At 28.5% G+C, this 8,285-nt stretch overlaps 1 protein-coding gene across 1 annotated transcript; it reads right to left on the bottom strand.

Annotated features, from left to right (window-relative positions):
- Positions 1-6,115: 6,115 nt before the first annotated feature.
- Positions 6,116-7,489, bottom strand: LOC120212163 (ABSCISIC ACID-INSENSITIVE 5-like protein 3). The gene is made up of 3 exons (XM_039210574.1): positions 6,714-7,489; positions 6,556-6,627; positions 6,116-6,247 (listed from the first exon to the last, which is right to left on the bottom strand). The coding sequence occupies exons 1-3, from the start codon at positions 7,461-7,463 to the stop codon at positions 6,164-6,166; spliced, it is 906 nt and encodes a 301-aa protein (XP_039066505.1). The 5' UTR covers positions 7,464-7,489; the 3' UTR covers positions 6,116-6,163.
- Positions 7,490-8,285: the final 796 nt, after the last annotated feature.

Below are 8,285 nucleotides of genomic sequence, written 5' to 3'. Positions count from 1 at the left end.
ATCACTCCCTTGGTCCCTCAAACTTGGGTCTCAAATCAAGAATATCATTGTTATCTCTAGTTTGGCTCAAACCAAGCCTAATTCAACTCAATCTTGGACCAAGGCTCCCTACAAGGTTAATAGGTTTATCCAAAACCCTCTTGGGTTAACCAAAAACTACAACTTGGGATTTGGGGCATTACAAATAATGACATCATTAGAGGAATCTCAGAGGGATCATCTGAATACAATAATGATTACTTAAGTGGACATGTAAATGTTAAGTTTTATCCAATCAAGTTTTAAATGTTTCTTTATATAGTTGAATTTTCCAAAAAAAAAGACACTCTAATTTTTATTTTTGTACTTTCGTGTAACTTCTTTTAAAATTGTGAAACTCATAAACTCAATAGAGGTTTTAAGTCGATTTTAGGATGTTACAATTTTCATATGTATTTATTGACCTAACGAGATTAATCAAGTTGTGCACCAATTGAAAATGTTATATAAAGAATTGAAGTCCTAGATGGATAACATGTTATAGGGAATGAATAAAATCATGTCTGGACATGATAGTTGAATTGGTTCCAAAAGTTAAAATTCTCATAAGAAGAAAGTGGTATAAATAATTAAGATGATCATACAATACATGCAAATGGTCTTGAAGAGATTAAAGACAACTAATCATATAAATTTAGAAGAGATTTAAGTACTAAAAGTGGAGAGATTTCAATAAGTTATGTAACAAATGAGAAGAAAAAGAAGATGGAACCAAAATATAAAAGTTGTGTAACAATGAGAAGATATAAAAAGATGCAATTCAAGTGCAATTAAATTAACTTTTAAAAAGTGAAGTCCATTTTAGAGTAGTTGTCAAAACACTTAATGATGTAGTGCAAGTGGGGCACAAATAAGTAGTCGTAAGATATAAAGCATAACTTGAATTTTAATGATTTTTAAAACTATTTCTTTATGGAAGCAACTACTTTTATTAGTCAGAAAGCTCTAAAACTTTTATGTCTTATGATAAAATGGATCTATATAATAAAATTTATCCCTGAAGGATTCAAAATTCCAAAAGTATACGAATTTTATTAGAAATGCATACAAATATGTCTTCTTAAATTTAAATGAATTGGATCAATATGAGCGTATATGTTACACTTGACTTGATACATATTTGTTGATGGTTATAAGAATGATCATCCTATTTCCTGTGTATTTTTTATAAAGTAAATTGGATCATGATTTGTCATAATTATTGTATACGTTGATAATTTAAATATTATTATGACTTATGAAAAGATTTTTTTGATAATGGAATACTTAAATAAAAAAAATTGAGAGAAATTCCTTTAAAAGATAAGATTTCAAAAAAATCGCATTTTAAAAGTTAATTAAATTCATCTTTTTATTTTTCTTCGTAGTCAAAACACTTAATCGTGTAGTGAAGTGGAGCGTAAATAAGTAGTCGTAAGATATAAAGCACGACATGAATTACAATGATTGTTAAAATTATTTTTTTGATGGAAGTAATTATTTTTAAGGTAAACTACATGAGTGACCACTCAACTATGGTCAAAACCAATCTTCAATTTGATCAATAACTATCAAACTATTAAAATGTTTTAATCAAGTCACTTGTCGTTAACCTTTAACGGAATAAGTGATGTGACAGTTAAAATATTTTGATATGTAGGTATGCGGAATTGAAACTGGGACCTTTGGTTAGAATAAAAAAAGGCTAAACAATTAAGCTAAACCAACCATTTAATTTGTTTTGGACAACCAATGATATATATATTGTATCTTACTATGTAAATGCTTTGCTCAAAATTAATAATATTTTATGTATCTTAAATTTTAAAATTATCTTTTATTTTTTTTAAATTATTAAATATATTTTATTTTTATTTTAATGTAAAAATATATATTTTATCTTTATCATCACTTAAAATATTTTTTTAAAAATATCTTAATTTAAAATACATTCAAATATTTTATTATTAATTTAATATATATATATATATATTACTATTATAATTCTAAAAAACTAATATATATCTTAAATAACAGTTTGAATTAATATAATTTATTTAATATTATTTTTATATAATTTATAATTTATAATAAAAATAATATTTAAAAAACTCTTAATTTTTTTGAAATTCTCAAATTTCTCCCAAAACCCAAAGCCCTAAGTACCAAATTCCTAATTTCCCCATTGTCACTGTTAAACCAACGACCACCACCACCACTTCCATCGTCGGACCCTTACCACCAATTATACCACTTTGTCGTCACTGAAAATCAATGAATTGTGTGCTAGTCGATCATCAAATGTCGAATGTGAAATATTCTAATCGAACCATGAATGACAATCGATCGACGAGAAAATGGCGAATGACTTGCATGGCAAGTGGATGAGGTTTCAATGCAACGACAACGGCAATGGCATGTCGTTGATGATGATGGTGGGTGAATTTAGGGATTGCAATTTAGAGTTTAAGGGTTTTTGGGATTCTTAAGAATTTAGGGTTTTTTGGAATTTTCTAAAATTTAGGGGTTTTTTTGGGAATTTTAATACTTTCATGGGGTTTTTTTAGAAAATAATATTTGGAATGCATGACTCATGTTTTGTATATTATGCTTGTAATATTATATCAAAATTTAAGTATACATAGTGGTTAAGCTTTAGCTTATGTTTTAAAAGGTTTTGAGTTCAAATCCCCTCAAATGCAATATTTTACCAAATTCTCTCAAACAAAACTACATTGTTTTGGGTTTTTAGCACCAAACACAGTCATACCAAAACAGTTTCGTTTTGGCAAGGCAACTACGTCACGACGCACGGTTGCCATGTCATCGTCTCGTTAGGTCATTAACGGAAGAGTGACATAATTGCACTTAAAACTAAATGTTAGTGCTAAAATTGACAATTTTAAAAGTTTGATGGTATAACCAAGTCGGCGCTTAAAGTTTAGTGGTGTTTAGTGTAGTTTACCTAAAATTTATCCATGAAGGATTTAAAGTTCCATAAGTATACGAATTTATCTAAAAAATTATATACATGCCTTCTTAAATTTAAATGAATTGGGCCAATATGAGCGTATATGTTATACTTGATTTGATTAAAAAAATTGATGCTTATAAGACTGACCCTATTTCTTTTTATTTTTTATAAGGTGGTTTGGATCATGATTTTTCATAATTAATGTATGCGTTGATAATTTAAATATCATTATGACTTGTGAAAGAGATTTATATATATATATATATATATATATAATGGAATACTTAAAGAAAAGTTTGAGAGAAATACCTTTGAAAGATAAGATTTTACCTAGGGTTACATGTTGAACTCCTAAAATAAATGAAATCCTTTATAAAGCAACATATATAGAAAATGCAAAGAAAAGTTTCAATGCATAAAGTGCATAAACTGAGCACTACAATGGTTGCTAGATTGCTTGATGTGAATAAGGTTCTAAAAGAATATGAAGATTCTCTTAGTCCTAATGTACCCTACTTAAATGTTATTGGTGCATTATTATATCTTAATAGTCATACATAACCTGAGGTATCATTTTTTTTTTATAAAATTATTAGGAAGATTTTGCTTTTATCATTCCGAAAAATATTTAATGATATGATATTTTTCTTTCATAACATAACTAAAACATATTTGGTTGATATTACAAATGCAAAATACTTATCTGATTCTTATAATGCTCGATTACAAACTGGTTATATTTTTACATACGAAATTTTGACTTCATAAACTAAAATAATCATATTTCTAAGTGTTCTATAAAACAAACAATTGATGTTACGTCTTCTAATCATAATAATATTTTGTCTATAAATAAGATTAATTATAAATGTGTGTGACTAAGATTTATAACTCATCATATAAGAGAATATTGTGATTTATTATCCGAAAAGAAAGTTTCAACAATCTTATATAAAGATAATACAACATCCATTGCACACCTTAAATAAGGATACATAAAGGGGGTGATAAAACAAAACACATCTCATCAAAAAAAAATTCTTCACTCGTTATCTATAAAAGAATGAAGATATAAATGTTCAATAAATCCGTTCAAGTGAGAGTTTGACAAATATATTTATTAAATCGCTTATTACCTTTTCAACATCAGATTATGTTATTTCACCTTAAGTGTTGTGTACATAAGGGAGTAAATACACATTGTATTATTTTTCCTTAATTAAGGCTTTGTCCCACTGACTTTTTCTGATAAGATTTTTATTAAGACAACATGTTATGTGTATTGAAATATGGTGTGTTATCTTTTTCCATAGCATATTTGCTAGTAGGGTTTTAAAAAGCCATATATTTTACAATGTACATTATAATTTTGATTAAAACTCTTTTTTCTTTTGAACTATATAAATTTGATGTACTAAAACTCTTTGTACTAAATAAGATTTTGATTTATTTTATTATTATAAATTTGATGCATATTAGGATTAAAATTTTATATTTTTATATTTATAAATATAGTTCTTCAAATAAACCTTGTATATACTCATATTAAGAAAATATTTATATTTTTTTCTTGGTCTCTTTTTTTCCTTCCTTTATGTTCCTTATTTCATAATAATATTTGTATGTGCAATGAATGTATCAAAGAAAACTAGTACATATAAGAGATGAAACTGACAGAAGTATGTTTAATTTTCTAAAAGATTGTTTGAAAGATTACATGATCAAACCCAAAATTCGAATATATACTGAACACACTAATCAAATAATAATTATTTAAAAAAGTTAAATTCATGATAAGCATACCTTAAATGAAAATATAAATTAGAAAAGAAATATCTCAATGCAATAAAAATAATAAAGTAAATAAAAGAGAGTTGCTATGTGTTGTTTCGTCTTAAGTGATGTATACATATTATATTAGTTTACCTTAATCAGGGCTTTGTCTCACTGAATTTTTCTGATAAGGTTTTTATTGATTCAACATATTGTGTATTGAAATATGGTGTATTGTTTTTTCCTATAGGAGTTTTGCTAGTAAGATTTTAATGAGTCATGATATATTTTAAGGATAAAATACACAAATGGTCCCCTGATTATAAGGAGATACTTTGTTGAGTCTCCCGACTATTAAAAGTTACAAAAGGATTCTCCGACTATAGGTGTTGATTTGTTGAGTCCCTTAACTATTAAAAGTTACAAAATGGTGACCCGACTATTCATATGTTCCAAAATCATAATTTTCTATTAAAAGATTAACGGTAGTCTAAGCTGGACGTTAACCTACTGATTGAGATATGATAAAATTTTATCTCATAATCTCAACGATTATCAAATCTTAGTCAACATGTTAATGTTCTCCTCATACCATTGTTGACTTTTTAACAAAAAATGAAGAGTTTGAAACATAATGAATAGTCATGTGACCATTTTGTAACTTTTAATAATCGAGGGACTCGAGTAAGCAACACACTATAGTCATGAGACCATTTTGTACTTTTAATAGTCGAATGACTCAACAAAGTTGTTTCCTATGATCAAGGGACCATTTATGTACTTTACCCTATATTTTACAACGTACATTATGCTTTTGATTAAAACTCTTTGTACTAAATTAGATTTTGATGTGATTTATTATTATAAATTTGACGGTTATTAAGATTAAAGTTTTATATGATATCTACTTGTTATATATATATATATATATAGTTTGGGAAAACCTTGTATATACTTCATATTAAAAAATATTATATATTTTTTCTATTCTCTTTATTTTCTTCTTCCTTTATTTTCTTTATTTCATAATATTTTTTGTACATGAAACACACATATCATAGAAAACTAGTATATATAAGAGATGAAACTAATAGAAGTATGTTTAATTTTCTAAAAGTTTCTTTGAAAGATTACATTATCAAACTCAAAATTCGAACATATACTGAACACAATAATCAAATAAGAATTATTTAGAAAGAGTGAAAAATTCATGATAATCATACCTTAAATGTAAAAAACGTTAAGAAAATAAATATCTTAATGCAATAAAAAATAATAAAATTAAATAAAAGAGAGTTGCTAAGTGGATCTAACTAAAGAATAAATAAATAGAATAGCTAATGATTTTTTTTTTGCCTGGTAATGAATAAAAAATGGTGTAAGGCATGAACAAATATCCTAAAATGAAGCTGAGCTGGTACGCCGAAGCTGGTTCTTCGGCACTGTATCATTTGTATTTGAGGACAACAACATCTCTGCTTCCTATTGAAATAAGATAATATTTGTTTATAATTTTTTTAATCAATAAAAATGTACATACACTCAGTAATGGATCTAAAAATATTTTTCAGGATGACACATATGTATATGGACAACTAACATAAAAAATTTTGGATTTCAAGGTGCCCACCCCACCCTGGACAGTACATGCATCCACCATTGCACACACCTACAGATACAGTTACTCGAAACCAGGACTTTAAGTGAAAATAACGTTCTCTTTAACCATTGAAGTCACTCGATATCTATTTCCTTTACAATAAAAAAATAAAAGGGTTCAAGTAAGGTACCTTTTGCCTTTTGAGCCAGCTATTCGTTTTCTTTAATTGTTCTACTTCAAGCTCCAATTGATTGGTATAAGCCTACCATTACCAAACAAACACATGCTTAGTGTAAGACCACATATCCATATATGTATGTATGTATATATGTGTATGTGTATCACAACCTGCTTCCTTGCCCTGGACCTTGCTGCTGACTCGCGGTTCTTTATCATCCTCTTTTGCCTTCTCTCAATAGTTTTCTCCGTCAAATCTGAATATCTGTGTTTCCTCCCCACAGTCGGCCGAGATTCCAAAGACGTCGCCGACATCGCAGGCATCGGCATTGTAATAGCTAGTTGGTTGTCATTGTACCCGACATCCACAACTTGGTTTTCATAAACTGACTCCGGAACACTGAAATTCGAATCCATCATTGTCATTTGATGTTGCTGCTGGTGCTGGACGGGAGCCATTTGGAACTGAAGCCAATCAGCCTGATGCGAAACCACCGCCATCGGGTCGATCGCCATGAACTGTTGATGATTAAGAACAGCTTCTTGAATCCCATTGTTGATGACACCGGCACGAACGAGGAAATCCTCTAGTGTCGTTTCGCCGAGCGTCAATCGGTGTTGGATGAACTGGTTATCCATGGCATTGACATTGCCGCCTCTGCCGTGACTAACTATCTCCTTCCAAACCTCATCGACTGTCTTCTTGCTCAACGTTCCATTCAAATTGATGTTCCCAAGAAAGAAAGAAGCAGCAGATGAAGAAGATGGGTCTTCAACAGCTATCAAACTCCTCAACAACTCATCCAAATTCATAGCATTCAATGGCTTCCCTATCTTCCCCAACTGGCTTTGAACCTCATCGAAAGTGAGATTATACAAAGAAGTAGCTATGTTAGGAGACATCATGAATCTATCTCCCATTCACCCAATCAATAAGCACTCGAAAACCATCAACGTCGTTCAAAATGAATCAATATTGAAATCAGTGTTGAGTTGACTCAATAATCACACACACTCGGTTAAAAAAAGTACAGCAAAGGAGTAAATAGGATGTAGAAAGAGATTGAAGTAGAAGGAAGAAAGAAAGGGTTTGCAGGAGATGGTAAAATGGGTAAAATGATGGGAAGTTGAGATGTGAAAGGCATGTAAAGAGTGAAATCTGAACCGCCACGGGAATCCTATTTTTAGAGTGTTTTGTGTGTGAGAAAGTACTGTCATGCCTGATTTCATGGCTAATTTGTTGGGATAGCCATTTCAACCTTTCCATTCTCTTTTCACTTATTAAGGATTTGTCACTAACATACTAATACATAAAAGCTCAGTTATGCATGTCACCGCATGTCCGTTACATTTAGTGAGTTTGGCATTACTTTTAAAATTTGATTTTCAAAAATATTATAGAAAAAAACTATTAAATGTGCCGTTTAAAATTTAACTATTTAGTATTATTATGTAAAGTATTTTTAATAAGATAAAATATTTCTTTTAGATATTATATTATAAATTAAAAATATACTAATTTAAGTTATTTTAAATTTATTAATACTTTAATATATAAAAAATTAAATTATAAAGAATATAAATGAAAAATATAATTATTATTTCAAAGTATTTTTTTGAACAAAACGTTATTAGTATATAATTAATACATAGTTTATAAAAATAATTGTTTTTTTTTTAAATTGAGTAACGGAGTGGAGTCAATGCATCACAACAAGGGTAAAAGAATAATTTTACTTCAAG

The sequence above is a fragment of the Hibiscus syriacus genome, unplaced genomic scaffold (genome assembly GCF_006381635.1).
Source record: "Hibiscus syriacus cultivar Baekdansim isolate YM2019G1 unplaced genomic scaffold, ASM638163v2 tig00110004_pilon, whole genome shotgun sequence".
Taxonomy (NCBI): Eukaryota; Viridiplantae; Streptophyta; class Magnoliopsida; order Malvales; family Malvaceae; genus Hibiscus; species Hibiscus syriacus.
The sequence above is the reverse complement of the archived record's forward strand: the minus strand, read 5'-3'. Positions and strand labels throughout refer to the sequence as shown.